Genomic DNA, 15,033 nt, shown 5'->3' with positions numbered 1-15,033 from the left:
TTTTTGACATCATTATGATAAAAGGAACCCCAAAATTAAGTTTAGCCTACGTATAAAAAATCACAAGGTCCTGCCCTAATCATAGAAATAGATACCTATAGCCACCCAGGTCATTTGGAATGGAATGGTGGCGGTTTTTTTAAATTGTTTTTTTTTTAAATATGATGGTTAAATATCGTTTTAATAATTAATAGAGAAATATGTAAGTAGAATTTCAATAATAATAAAAAGGGATTACATTTGATACCAAACTGCTTTTAGTTTTCAAACTGGTTGTTTAAGGTAATAACCTGGTAATGTTGAAAATTTTCCGTTTTTATCACTCAAAAGTCAAAAGTATTAACTTTAGGCATAATTTTCTACCAGAAACCACGTATTTACTACTGACAGCGCGGATAGCCATGGTATCGGCCCACCGACTTTTTGGATTTTAACTCGCCCAATTTTTAATAAGATATATGTTATTTATTATTAGTCATATTTTACTGTTCAGAATTTGCTAGATTCAAATGTTTTTGCCCATATATACCTAAGCCGGCACAAATTTTACGCGGCCCACTGAGTTCGACTCTGTAACTCTTTGGGCTTATTCCGTATCCGACCGTGCAGGTATACGTATACCTTCCTATCTACTAGCTACAAAAAAAATAGTACCTTGAGTTTATTTTAAATCTGTATGTTCATATAATTATAAAAATGTAATCTAATTTTAAATTGATTATTTTTTTTTTTTTTTTGATTAAGGCTTCAACTACTAAGGTCATACGCCTGTGTAGGGGGGGGGGTGGTTGTTTGGAACACGTTTGTATGTGAGCAAGGATGTGTTGCTAAAAACCCGGATGGTCACCCATCCGAGTGCTAGCAACGACGGCTGGTACGTACGCTCAGAGCGTTGCCGCAGATTGAGCGTACGACCGCACCTCACCAAGGCACAAATTGATCATTATTTATATTACTTACTATAATTTAAAAAAATGTCTTTTTTTATGAAATTAAAATGCAAGTGCCTACATAACATTTTAAAAAATAAAATGTTCATATTACTATAAACATTAAATTCTAATACATGTATTATAACATACTTACATACTTATCTATTTGTATTCTAGATTCGATAACTCATATTTGTTAATTGTTATATACTTATATGAAGTTATTTATTTATTCTAATTTTCCTGTTAACAAGTAGCAGTAATAATACATAATATTAAAGTTATTATGATTTTGCATTAAATAAAGGTCATATGATAATAATAATAAAATTATTATGATATAATTATAAATTATAATGTTTGATAGGAATAACACTATTCACCGTACGGTGAGCAGTAGGTTCCTTAGCTTCGGTTAAAAGGTTTTTATTGATAATTTGTACTGCAATCTGTTTTTTACCCTTATTATTTTTTAATTTTTTAATTACAATTACCATTTGTTTATTTGATCAATTCTATTGTTTGTTTACTTAAATGATTGTTATGTTGTATTGTCCATATTTATTTATTACTATAAATTGTTATTTGTTTTATTCAATTGATCTTCCAAGCCCGTTAATAAATAAATAAATGTTATTACAGTCTTGGATGAGTTTAAATGTTCAATGTACTCGTCAGGTATAGTACTGGAGAGTTTACAACCGGAAGAGCTTATACTTTTACAGGTCATTAAAATCGGAAGAGCTTACAATAGCCACGCCACGTTGCTAATTCATCCAAATTTCCCCTAAATTGTGCCTATGATTATATTAAAAAATCAATAGTTGTAAGTAGGTACTTTTCAGGGTACCTATCCAATAAAATGGACTCTTGAAATTTATTGTGTATATCACTGTACTTAGTACATGATAGTTGTTGTGTGTCAATGTAGACGCATCCAAATATTTTAAATTATTAAATGAATAGCAGGTACATTAATCATAAGTCTAGGGCTCGAAAGTTGTTGCATTTGCATGTTTTTTTTTGGACCGTTAGATTTATTGCTAAGTGAGCTAGAAATTCATTCTAAGACACTACGAAAAACATATCAAAAGTTTATAGTGCATATTTTTGAATATTTAATGATTTTTAGAGTTTAGAGCATATTTATTCATTTTACATTTTTTTAGAGTATATTTTATAAATGATAATATATGGAGATTAGTAAATTAAAAAATAAATAGATTCATATTAAAAGAATTTATTAGATATTCTTGTATCGTATTTTTTAAATTTCCATTTGGTATCAAAAACAATGTTTTTCTTCTATTGATTAATATAATGTATAAATATTTATAAATTATAACTGCAGCTTGCTTTATCTAAAATAGAATATTATATAAATATTAAATGAATATAAAATAGAAACAGCTGCAATAGAAATACGATGATTTTCTATAAATATTTTTCTAAGGAAATAATTCAATGATTATTGTTGATGTACTGATGGCATTAATAGACCTACTGCCGAGATATTATTGTCAGTTCCGACTTATACGTATTTATTTTATTCAAGGAACATTTTGAAGGCATTTTTATATAATTTTTTTGTTGTTTAAATTATGATAAAAAATTAAAAATAAAAATTATTTTTATTACTTTGCTTTTTCCATATTTATAATTTTATAGAATATTTCTGTAAAGTTTTTGTTATCAGAAAAACATGAAAATTTTGTATAAAAAAATAAAATATAAGTGCATATTTTTGGAGCATATTTGTACTTTTTTAAGCGCATAAGAGCATGCATATTTAGTACTTTTTAAGTGCATTAAGTTCCGAGCCCTAATTCATAACATATGACATAGGCCTTGTTGAATGGCACAACATTAGGTACCTACCTAGGTCCTACGTATTGGACCACTAAGCAACCACGGGGACATTGCTCTCACAAAAATTACGTCTTTATTAAGTTTTTGGATAAATATTTAACATAATTTTCCATTGAAAACCCTATGGTCCTCTATAGTACAATACTACGTATTATCTACTATTTAATAAAACAATGTTTATTTGTTTTGAGAAGACCTTAAGAGTTAAGCCTAAAAAATACTTAAACATAATCAGTGTAGGCCTGGCCATATAGCAAACATCCCAGGATGCTTATATTACCATTTCATTTTAAAATTAATTTGACTCTTTTTGAGATATTTATGTGGAAATTTTGATTTGTATTAGTTTTTTTTTTATTATTATTTGTACAAAATGTTTCTTAAAAATATTTGAAAATGTAATACAAGGCTTTTCATAAGTTATTATTAATGGAAATAAAAAAAAAATTTGAGCGTTCATCCACAATAAGTTTTTATGAGCCCTGAAGTTAAAATTTTGACTAAATTCGTCAAAATTATGAATATTTACAAATTATTTTGTGTTAGAAGTATATTTAGAATTTCATAAAAATTTTTCTACTTATATGTAAGATTTGTAAACTCAATACAAGACTGTGCCACACCACGACACTCGATAAATCAATACACATATACATCTAAAAATTATTATATATTTCATAAATTGTTTAAAAAATATGTTATAAGAAATGATTACAAAAATATAATTATTATAACCTACTGGTAAATACCGAGTAAGGTAATTTAAATTTTGAGTTTAGGCACAGGGCCACCAAACCCACCCTGTACTTACATCACTGGGGAGGAACTCCTCCTGGTATATAATGATGTATGCAGAAATACAAATTAAATATAAAATATGCTTTTCAATTATTGATTGAGGTTGACACGTTTTAAAATAAAAATGTATAATATTATGTTTTTCAGTTTGTATGACTAAAGTTTGTAAAATTGTATAATATATATAGATTGTGGGCACCAAATTGTTGATTTTTCATGTTTGTGATTGTCTCAGATCTCAGTGTTACAACTTTACAAGTAATAATAATTTTATAAGTAGAAAGGTATGTAAAATATTAAAATTGATAATAATTTGTCTAACTCTTACTACATGTAGTTTCAGGACTATGCTTTATGGTTTAACTAATTAATAGGTCTATGGTCAGCAACACGATTAAATACCTCTAATCATGGTCAGCAACAACACCCGTCGAGATAAATAATATTCTATTTATATCAATAATGATAACACCTGTTGACTGCCTATCATGAAATTGGCAACTTTTATTTTCATATAAATATTATTAAGAATTATAACATCTTGCAATCAGCCCTAAACAGTTTTATTTATGTTACGTTTACATAATTAAATACCATTTCTTTCTCATTATTTTTCAATAAAAAACCAACCTTGTATCTTTATGGTATAAATGGGATTTGAAACCCAGTTTACCTTTGTCCATTGCATAAGACTATAATAATTAGGTAATTTGGTAGGTATTACTATAGGAATGAAATTTATCAGTGGTATTCAGCGACGCAACGAGAAAATAATTTGGGGTGGGGGATACATTCTATCAATATATATCAACATAAAAGATAACATGCTGGTAGCCAAAAAATAGGACAAGTCTTTTGGCTTCATAAATTCAATTAAACTTGACATCTTCTATATTCCCCAGAAAGTAACCATAGTATGGAATATTAGATATTAAGTAATGATTGGAAGATTAAATGATTTCTACTTAAGGAACATTTATTTTCAGTTATCATTAAATTTATTTTATTTTTTAATTGTTGTGAAACGAAGAAAGTACCCACTATAAACATTTTGTATTTACTTGTTAGTTATTTAAATAGGTAATTAAATTATGACCATTATAGTAATTAATGAATAACGTATCTAGGTATTTTAAATATTTAAGAGTTGTAAAATATTACCATAATGATAGCTAATAATGAAAAACTATACAATTCAAAACATTTTGTAAAAGGAATTCAGAAAAATATAAAAAGGTAAATATAAATATCATAGAATGTTTGTAGTTTATTTATGAATAAACTGCACATAATTCCATTAATCCATTAGTCGATATAGTAATAAACATAATACTAATACTCAGGTATAAATAACAAGATTTATGAAATCTGAATGTAGATCATTATTATGTTTTGTTGAATTTTGTAATTAAAAAAAATTATTATTATACACAAAAAAAAAGCTTATAATTTGTTGCATGTTTAGACAAATAAAAAATATTTAATCGGAATCACTAGCATCTGATGCACTTCCACTACTCTCATCATCATCTTCGGAATCACTTTTACTTTTTTTCATAGATGTTGATTTATCTTCTTCACTTGAACCATCAGAAGACGCCTAGACATATTTACAATAAAACATTTATAGAAGTTAATATGAGTTGGATAAAAAATATTAATTACCCTTTTCCTCTTTGATTTAGAAGTATCATTCTTTGTTTTCTTAGATTTGACGGGTGATTTTTTATCATCGCTTGAATCATCAGAAGATTTCTATAAAAAGAAAATAGTTTTATTCATAACAAATTATTATTATGAGCAGGAGTCTTGATAACATAAGTAATTATGACATAGGTTCATTATTAGAATAAATCCTTAATATGATTTACATAAAATACTATAAATTATCTTTATTTATACTAGGTAACACAATGAGATAATATCCAAAGTTTAATGTGAAGAACAATCACCATTCAAGGATAACACATGAAATATAAGCTATATTGTAAACGGTAAACCAAAGTGACATCCAGCACATGTCAACAAAATGAAAGATTTTAAGAATTGTACAGAAATATCATGAAACTAGATGAATGGGACACCATTTTCACTATATATCCTTGCAATTACTAAATAAATAAAGGCTAGAACTTTAGATAATATACAATAGATAGATCCATGGGATAGAAGTTAAGTTCACACTAGTCGATTCAGTTAGGTTGATTACTAATTGTAATTTCAAAAATTATAATAACCAGCATTGAAATAAAATGAGCACTTATTTACTTGGCTGAGATATTGTGTCTATTCCAACACGAGTTAATAATTAGATGTAATAGTGTGGTCTCTGCAGGACCGTATTGGACCACCAAGCAACCACGGGTACATTGCTCCCACAAAAATTACGTCTTCATTTAGTTTTTGGATAAATATTGACTGCCTAACATAATTTTCCATTGAAAACTCTATGGTCTTCTATATTACAATACTATACTACCTACTATTTAATAAGACAATGTTTATTTGTTTTGAGAAGACTGAAAAGTTAAGCCTTAGAAATACTTAAACATAATCAGTGTAGGCTTGGCCATTTAGCAAACATCACAAGATGTTTATATTACCATTTCTACATACACCATTTCATTTTATAATTAATTTGACTCTTTTTGAGATATTTATGTGGAAATTTTGATTTGTATTAGTTTTTTTTTTATTATTATTTGTACAAAATGTTTCTTAAAAATATTTGAAAATGTAATACAAGGCTTTTCATAAGTTATTATTAATGGAAATAAAAAAAAAATTTGAGCGTTCATCCACAATAAGTTTTTATGAGCCCTGAAGTTAAAATTTTGATTAAATTCGTCAAAATTATAAATATTTGCAAATTATTTTGTGTTAGAAGCTTATTTAGAATTTCATAAAAATTATTCTACTTAAATGCAAGATTTGAAAACTCAATACAAGATTTCTCATAAGTTTTCATTGAAAACATTTATAGAAGTTAATACGAGTTGGATAAAAAATTTAATTACCCTTTCCTTCTTTGATTTAGAAGTATCATTCTTTGTTTTCTTAGATTTGACCGGTGATTTTTTATCATCGCTTGAATCATCAGAAGATTTCTAGAAAAATAAAATAGTTTAATTAATAACAAATTATTATAATGCAGGAGTATATGTAATATATGTATACATATGTAATTACAACATAGTAATTATAACGTAGGTACGTCATTAGAATAAATCCTTAATATGAGTTACATAAAATATTATAAATTATCTTTATTTATACTAACACAATGAGAAAAATTAATAAATTAAATAGTATCCAAAGCTTAATGTGAAGAAGAATCACCATTCAAGGATAACACATGAAATATAAGCTATATTTTAAATGGTAAACCATAGTGACATCCTGCACACATCAACAAAATGAAAGATTTCATGAATTGTACAGAAATATCATGAAACTAGATAAATGGGATACCGTTTTCACTATATATCCTTGCAATGACTAAATAAATAAAGGCTCAAACTTTAGATAATTCACAATAGATAGATTCATGGCATAGAAGTTAAGTTCACACTAGTCGATTCAGTTAGGTTGATTACTAATTGTAATTTCAAAAATTATAATCATCAGTGTTGACATAAAATAAAGTTATGTATATTCTCTATTTAAATTGTATTTAATGTATTCAACTTTGGGTAAAGTAAATCTATGCTCAATTGTCTGTACTAGCATAGACACAGACATAAAATAGTTTTTTTAGAATTTTGATTACATTTTTTGCATAGTTGACATTTTTTCATGCATATTTTACAGTTTTTTTCTTTAGTAGTTCTTATAGCTTCTGAGCCCTATTCATAATAAACAATAATTGGTAATTAAGATTTTTAAAAGTCAAACATAAGTTCTAAGTGTTAACTGAGAATATCAATCAACATCTACATTAAAATATTTGTTTTTCATTGATTTGAATTTTTTTAATTTTAGGTATTATGATTGAGTATAGAGTATTATTTTAGCTTATTGTAATTCAATTTAAATTAAATTACATAAATAAAAACACCCTACGCAGTATGTGTAGAATAACGAATCAGTTAATGTTTTTTTATTATCATCATAATTAACTTACCTTTTCAGATTTTGTTTTATTCTTGCTATTATCATCACTTGATGAGTCATCATCAGACCCAATAAATTCTTTTGAAATGAATGAACCACTTTTAACAGGTGTTGCTTTCTTCTGTGAAGGTTTCTTGGGCGTTTTCTTAGAATCCTTGGATGATTCTGCTCCTCGTCCAGATTCTTTGAATTCTTTCATAGCTTCAATATATTCCTCTTTAGATTTAGCTGCTTTTTCTTCATATTTCTACAGAAATAACAAATGCTATTGAACACATCTTAATATTTAAAATCCAGAAAATAATAATTCTATGTGGGTAGTTATTGATTAGTGTCATTATGTAATATTGTAATTAATTGGTAAATTGGACACAATTGCAGATTTATATCAAATTTATAAATAAACCTTTTAAGTAAAGCATATTCATAGACAATTTTATAGTGAGTTATATTTAATACATAAAGGGTAGAATACTAAAAGTATAACTTAAACAATATAACTGTAAAAGCTATATTACAAAACAACAATTTGTATAATTTAAATTTTAGATGTCTGGGGTTCCCTAAACAAAATCTTTGGAGTTTCCATCTACCCACGTCTATCGAAGACGATAAACGCTATTGAGTATATTCAGCATTTTCATTATTTTCTCAACATCCATGGTTGATATCTGTGTTTTAATTAATAACTTATAATAATATAAATTATAGTTATTATTTATCTATACTTCACCTGTTTTTAATAATATTAAAGATATGAAATCATCAATTTATATGATTACAATTTTTTAATAATGATGTATAATATGTCTTAATATATGGGCTATTAATGAATTTTAAATAAAAGCAATTATTTACCGATTTATCACTGTTTGACATTTTTTTCCATAATTCACCTCCTTTTTTTGCTATATCAACAAATGAAATTCCTGGGTTATCAGACTTGATTTCTTCACGAGCTTCATTAAACCATATCATGTACGCTGTTGCAGCTCGTTTTGGTCTACCATCATCAGGTTTCTTCGATTTTTTTGACTTTCTTGGTTTTTCCGACTAAATAAAAATAACACAAATAACAGTTAAAATAAATCTTTAGTACTAGCTCTATGACAAGAAGATTTGAATAATTAGTGTAATAATATTTTATATTATGCACATAAGCATGCGCACATTGGAGGTTCCATGGAGACAGAGCTTCTTCTTCAAAATTTTTTTATGTATATTAATCATTTGTTGTTGTTTAAGTTTGATGATTTATAAGTTTAGAATATTAATAATAACTTTTATTAATCTAGTTAACAAGATATGTTTTCTAGAAAGGCATAAAAATCTAAAAGTACAAATTTATTTATATTTCCTTGATGTCATACATGAAATGTTATTTAAATTATTTTTGCATATTTATGATTCTTAGTGCTATTTTGCTTATTAAAAATTTAAACACTATTTTAATGTACATTTTCAAAGAATATCTATCATTTTTAGTTGACATTTAAGAGCTAAAAGGTCACATTTAAGTGCTATAACATTCAAGAACTGATAATGAACGACAATTTCACATTCAATCAACTGAATTTTGAAAACTTAACAATTAATTCTACAATTGGGGACATCTTTGTCCTAACAAAAACCTCTAATCAAGATGCTAAAATCTTCAAAAGTAAATTTAGTTTAGTTAAACATACAGTTAATAATATAATATACCCGAAAGTGATAGAAACAAATTAGGTTCATTAAAATGGATAAAAAAAAATTTCTGGCAACAAAAAAGAAAGAAAAAATATTATTTAATAATGTAATCAAGGGAGTAAAAATATTAGTTAATAGTTTCTATTATAGTAACAAGTTTTTGAAAAGATTAATTTTAATTATAATGTAAATGTAATTACATTCTAAACTTACACCTAACAATACCTTTATTTTTGTTCAAACTTACAATAGTTTTCGCTGATTTAGGTTTTTTATCCTTCCTTTTCTTTTCTTTCTTTTTGTCACTGCCACCACCTTCCTCATTTCCAGATTCTGATTCTGTTGTTGATGATGGATTACTATCAAACCTGTAACAGAAACAACATGTTTAAATTTTCAAAACAGGGTTAAACAGAGGATTGTTCAGTGCACCATTTGTTTTCTCTCTCACTACACGTCTGAGTAGAACTCATTTAATTTTGATTTTAGAATAAAAATACATACTATAAAATATGAGAATATTTTAGTGTACAAGACAGTGCGTTTTTTTAAAGTAACAGGTCATTTAAAATGTTGAAATGGTAGTTATTTATAAATACATTGAGTAATAATCAAAATAATGAAAAAAAGGCAGTCCTGCTGTTCGAAATATTGTAATTTATTAATTTTAAAATAGGTATTTTTATTCTAGAGGCAAAATTGAGTGAGTTCTACTAAAAATGTTTTGTTTATGTTGCGCACGGGTGTAAGAGAGAAAACAAATAGTGCGCTGACTTCCTCTTCAATAAAACATACTCTTCAGCGACATCACTCTCTTGTCCTTCGGGGTTGAAATCTTCATCTGTACTTTCATCTGAATCATCATCATCTTCATCACGTTCTTGTCCTTCACGTTTAACTCGGGCCAAATAAGCATCAGGTTCTGCTTCTTTATCAGAATCACCATAGTCATCTCCGGTATAAGCAGGTTTATCCTAATGTTTAAATATTAATAATTAATTTAAAAATATAAAATAAAATCACTTAATTGTATTACTGATTTTCCAGTGTTTTTCACTCTTAGCTTTTTGGCATTAATGAAATCGTAAAGACTTCCATATTCTTCTTTTTCAATACTACTAAAAGTATGTATAACTCCATTTTTCAGCTCAATTTCAAAATCAAAAGACCTAGTACTACCACCGCCTCTAGCAAAATTAACACTGGAAATTTCTTCAAATCGTATGTGTATAGGGGGTTTGTGTATGTAAATGAAGCCTCTTTCAAGTGGATAAACATAGCCAGCAGCAGCTTTATATGAACAGCCAATTGCTGATGTTCCAGAGTGACTAAAAAAATAATAAATATAACAATTTAATTTTGTTACAATATTACAAAATGTATAAGAATTAATACATAATATATATTTAATTAATGCTAATAAATAATAGATAGTAAATACTATAAATTACTGAAGCAAAACAAATTAATAATTTTGACCAAAAATTGACAATTATTAACCAAAAAACAACTCATACTAAATTACTTATATTTAATATTTAAAAACAATTAAATATTTCTTGTATTTTTTTTCTGTCAAATACAAATAAAAATCAGTATTTATTTAATGCATAATTAATTATTTACTAGATATTTTATATGCTACTCTCCAGAATTTTACTAATGATTAACAATTTCCAAAAAGAATTCTCTCATTATAGCAATAATATTATTAAATACAAATATAACTGTGAGTATCAGTTGCCAAAATTAATTGAAACTATATATTTCAATGTGATACAAATACATTTAATTAATGAACATACATACAGAGTACCAGAAGACTACACAGTTGGCCAGAAATCATAAGAAATGCTATGACTAAGGCCATAGCTGTATCTTTTTTATTGATTTTATAATGATGTTTTAGAAAAAAAACTTTGTAACTACAAAATTGTAAGTGGATTGTAGATTTTCCAATACAGATACTGAAAGATTCTTTTATCAAAGAACATTCATAATTTCATTGACTATTCAGGTTTTTGAAAATATATATTTTTTTACATACATTTAAGTTGTAAGCAAAACAACATTTTTAATTTTTTGAATCACGATATATATTTTTAAATTCTTCTTCCACACATATTCTGTACTTAGAAATCAAAGTTTTGAATTTTGGATTAGTAGGCTCATAAATTATAAGTACCTATTTAATGTTTAGACTAAGAGTGGAGTGGCATAGGGGTTTCAGAAAATGTTGATTCATTATTCTGCTCATTAAGCAGATTAAGTTTAAGCTTATTAAACTTTAAATAATTTTAACTAAATAATTACTTATCAGAAATTTAATTTGTATGTATCAAAATACACTTTAAAAACACACGGTGTCATACACAACAGTAATGAACTTCAAAAACTTAGGTTCTGAAATATTGATTATTCTTTGATAAAAGAACATCATTACATTATATATTTATTTTTAAGGATTATGCATTTCATAATTTGTTAATAACATTAAGTTATTACCCTTTGAAACTGGCTGGTGTTGTTATTTTTCTATTGACAATGGCTTTCATGACTTGAGCAAGAACTTCATATGTAGGACCAGATATTTCTTTAGTTAACTTTCCTGCATATTTTTCCTCTATTTCTTCACTAAAAATTAATTTAAAAAAATGTTCATATGACAAAGAACAAACCTCATGATGGTATAAATAATAAACTAATATTAAGTCAACAATTAATTTTTATTTTGAACTTACTCAGTGAATGGGAGTTCAATAGATGTTTCCTCTTCCATATTAAATAATAATACTAAATAATGGTATCTCGTTTGACCTTGTTTAATAGGTGGATCCAAACTGACTACAAAAAATATTTGACGACCATCTTTGTGTGGTAATATAAACAATCGGAGAACAGTAGTCATTGGAATTTTGTAATCAAATGTCTTACCATGAAGTTGGAAAAATGTTTGAAAAACTTTTATATCATAACGACCACTAAAATAATATTTAAAATGTCAATATAACTAATTTTTCAGAATAAATATTAAATTATATCTGTAATATTAATCACCGAGGAGTAAGACATTGCATTTCTCTGAATATAGCAATCGCATCACCAGATATTGATATAACACTGGCTTGCTTCATTACTTGATCATGGAATGCATCTACTGGATCTTGGTCACCCGCAAGCTCAGCTGATGGAATATGGAATCTCATTTCACATAGACTGACTGGTGTTTCGTCATTCTACAATAAAAATATTATGTTACTAATTAAGCAAATGTACATTATTTAACAGTTTAAATTGATACGTAATATTAAAATTATGCTGAAAAATGTAGTTTATTTCTTTAGAATTGGGACAAATAGTTAAGTTGTCTCTGTATGATTAAAAATATTCTTTTTGATTACCTGATGAAATTCCAATGTTACTTCATTTTTGCCAGTAGTTCATTGCGATACATTGTTTAAAGGTATTTCAAAAGCAGTCAGATTACCAATATCAAAACTCAATATTGATCCATTAAATTTAGTACTACCCCAGTTCCAGCCTTTAATGGCTAATTCTTTTTCCAACATATCCAAGCGATATGTGTTTTTAAAATACTTGGCAATTTTATCTTGATCCTGTAAAATAAAAAAGTAATTTTTTTTAATCCATATAAAATCCATATAAAAGTAATATCAAACTTACAGACTCATTGAAGCCACTGTATCGATGAAGATTACCATTTTTCAAAAATATTCTGATACCACATGTACCAACTAATTTTTGCCAATTAACAAATTCTATATCAGAAGACGTTAACTGTTCTACTTTGCCAGTTTTTACATTTTTAAATACAATATTTTGCTCAGTGAATTTTAGTCGTCCAGTACACTAAAATGAATACATACATAGTTAAAATCAAGAATAGGTACCTACTTATGCATTATAATTTATTCATAATTTAAAACAAATAAAATAAAAAACATTTATATTTATACTAGCTGGATACACAGGCTTTGCTCATTTGCAAATATAGGTCTATCTCTTTTCTGATATCCCTAAAAACAATATCTGAGGTTTTTGAGTATATAATGTACAAACATTTATTTGATTTTAAGATAATATTTTTGATCGAGGCCATGTAAATGCAACAAATTGATACATGCTTATACTTCATCTCCTCGGACCTCGAGTAACCAATGTCAACCATTTATATTAAAAAATAACTGGCTAAATTCCCTTGCCCAAATCAATTGTAGCTCTCCCTATAATCTATATCTGGATCTTAGACACAGATGTAACTAACTACGGTTAGTTTTTGTAGGTAACTAACTTTCTTTTATATCCATAATGTAATATTATATTGTTTTGCAAGAAATAAAGACATAATTACTATCTAATTTTGTGGTACACTGAAAATTCATATTCATGAATTTATCAGATTCTGATAATGTACATTTTTAATAACAAATATATGCGGATACGAGCTACCTATAAAGGTGTGTGACTAATATAAAAATATCAAATTTTAAGTTACCTTTTATCTATAACTTAACCCAAAAAAGAATTTAGTACCAATACCATTACTATTCTTTAAAAATGAGTTTATCTCTAGATAAATTGGTTTTCATTAATTTTATTTTCTTATTGTTAACAAATATATAAAATTATTTCAGTTAGGTATGAGAAAGTTATATCTAATAAAAATGATCACAATTAACATGTTGACTTTGGTATTTATAAAAATATGTTATTTTAAATAATGTTGTGTAAACATGATCAGTTCATAAGATTAAAATATTGTCGTCGTCACACAAAAAATGATCGAGTGAACATTTTTATAATTTTTTTTTTAATTATAAATTGTATGTAACATTATAATTTTAGCTTTTTTCACTCGATCACTGATAGCATGTTTACAACTATGTTGTGATTTAAATATCCAAAAATTTGACCAAGTGAAATAATTAAATAATTATGGGGTACCTAGGTAAAACAAATTTTAAATTTCAAAATAAAATCTTAATAATTTTCATTCGATCACTTTTTGAATGACAGCAAAGCATTTATATGTCCTCTACTGTTCAAATATTCTTCATTAAAAAGATAACTACCTACATGGCATAGGGTGACAATTTAATCAAACCACAATGACAGTTACAATGGAAAATACTACTTACCATAATACCCTTAACCTCAGCACGAACATCTTGGAATTCCAAATCCATACTTCAACTATATAATATGTAATTCAAAATATAAATTAAGCACTCAAGCAGACAACGGTAAGTTGTTGTATAAAACTAAAGACATTTAAAAGGACTATCATTGCCCAAACAAACGACGCGGGAAATTGATAACAAGTTGACAGCATGCTAACGGCAGGCGCCAATGACTCGTTTATCGGGGAGATCGTATACTCATTGGCATCGGGAGATCAGCTGCTGCAGTTGTCCGAAATATGATAAGAGAGATGTGCTTGATAAGCTTCGGAAAACAAGACAGTAATTCCAACCATCGGACAAGAAAAATCCTTACTAATATTGATAAAAACTATATTTTCAAATATATTCAAATTTTCAGTTAAGCATAATATTAATTCGTATAAAGTTAAAAATAATATAATGGAGTCTTGATAGTACTTGAAAGTACT

General features: G+C 26.7%; 1 protein-coding gene across 1 annotated transcript; it reads right to left on the bottom strand.

The window, feature by feature from the left end:
• Positions 1 to 4,842: 4,842 nt before the first annotated feature.
• LOC111035197 (FACT complex subunit Ssrp1) lies at positions 4,843 to 14,735 on the bottom strand. Its single transcript, XM_022316722.1, is given in 14 exon segments — positions 4,843 to 5,199; positions 5,265 to 5,354; positions 6,617 to 6,706; positions 7,723 to 7,959; positions 8,571 to 8,765; positions 9,649 to 9,769; positions 10,197 to 10,375; positions 10,438 to 10,729; positions 11,907 to 12,035; positions 12,143 to 12,382; positions 12,459 to 12,637; positions 12,803 to 13,018; positions 13,086 to 13,271; positions 14,561 to 14,735. Coding segments are annotated over 14 exon segments (2,322 nt in total). The 5' UTR covers positions 14,609 to 14,735; the 3' UTR covers positions 4,843 to 5,079.
• Positions 14,736 to 15,033: the final 298 nt, after the last annotated feature.

Source organism: Myzus persicae, unplaced genomic scaffold (assembly GCF_001856785.1).
Source record: "Myzus persicae strain clone G006 unplaced genomic scaffold, MPER_G0061.0, whole genome shotgun sequence".
In the NCBI taxonomy this organism is placed as follows: Eukaryota; Metazoa; Arthropoda; class Insecta; order Hemiptera; family Aphididae; genus Myzus; species Myzus persicae.
Note: the sequence above shows the minus strand (reverse complement) of the source record. Positions and strands in the feature narration are given on the sequence as shown.